The 1,037-nt window shown below is 32.9% G+C and overlaps 1 protein-coding gene across 1 annotated transcript; it reads right to left on the bottom strand.

Annotated features, from left to right (window-relative positions):
* Nucleotides 1–212: 212 nt before the first annotated feature.
* LOC125829520 (uncharacterized) lies at nt 213–827 on the bottom strand. The gene has a single exon (XM_049508741.1). The coding sequence runs from the start codon at nt 825–827 to the stop codon at nt 213–215; it is 615 nt and encodes a 204-aa protein (XP_049364698.1).
* Between the last annotated feature and the right edge of the window lie 210 nt (nt 828–1,037).

Raw genomic sequence — 1,037 nt, 5'->3', positions numbered from 1 at the left:
TACTTGGCTAGTTTCTTTAATAGTTAAATCAGACATGATAACATTAACTCATAAAAATATAATCCGCTCACGTGACAGGAGGTTAAAAGATATATAACTCACTTTCGCCTTTCAATTTCTTTAACAAATAGAATAACACCTATATGACTAAAAGAAATAATCTAATCCTAGAGAGGACATAGCTTAGTGCTTTGTCCATTTTTGGTCTTGAATTAAAGGGAATCTAAAGCAACTCCAAGTGCAAATATATCATAATCATCAACACTAAAAATACTACTATTGCACCCACAATAACCCTTGCAAGCACATGACTCATCCCATGATCTTCTCAACTTATTAATTTTTGTTGTCTCATTTACTTTAACCTTCAATCCTATCTTTACTGCTGGAGGTTTCACATCTTCATTGATATTCTTTGAAGTAGCCATGAATATTGCCCACTCCTCTATCTCCATTTCTCTTGACTCAAATACTCTTTTCCATGGAATTTCAACTTTCCCCAAGAGTTGTGAGCCACCAATATTCTTCCTAAGAAGAGGAACATATCTTCTTGATCGTAGCTCGAAAATGATTGTTCCTTGTTTCATCATGTTAATGGAGTTTTGAGTTACCATGCAATCCAATGAGAAAGATTCATCCCAAAACAAGTTTGATTTTGATGAGATTTCTTGAGTGTCTAGCTTAACTCTTTGGTTGTTGTTTCTTGTTGGAAGATAGCATCTAACAAACAAGTTGTTTTTTCCTAATGCACTTATTTGTTCTATGTTTCTTGCTCTTATGATTTGTATTTCACAACTTATAGATGAAAAATCATGAGTATTTTCCATGAGAAATTAATAAAATTAGAATTTTTGTTTGATGGGGTTGTTTTGTTTTCTTGAGAGATGGTTTGGTTTGTTTTGGTGATGGGAAACATTTAGTTAGTGGGGGGTATTTATAGTTTGGAAAATGCTTAATGGAAAGAAAGTGGCAAGTAGCTAGCTAACTAGGATTATATTTTTATACAAATACAAGTAAAAAAGAAAACCACCCACCCA

Source organism: Solanum verrucosum, unplaced genomic scaffold, assembly GCF_900185275.1.
Source record: "Solanum verrucosum unplaced genomic scaffold, falcon-dt-bn FXZP01000031.1, whole genome shotgun sequence".
Taxonomy (NCBI): Eukaryota; Viridiplantae; Streptophyta; class Magnoliopsida; order Solanales; family Solanaceae; genus Solanum; species Solanum verrucosum.
This window is presented reverse-complemented; position numbering and strand designations above follow the sequence as displayed.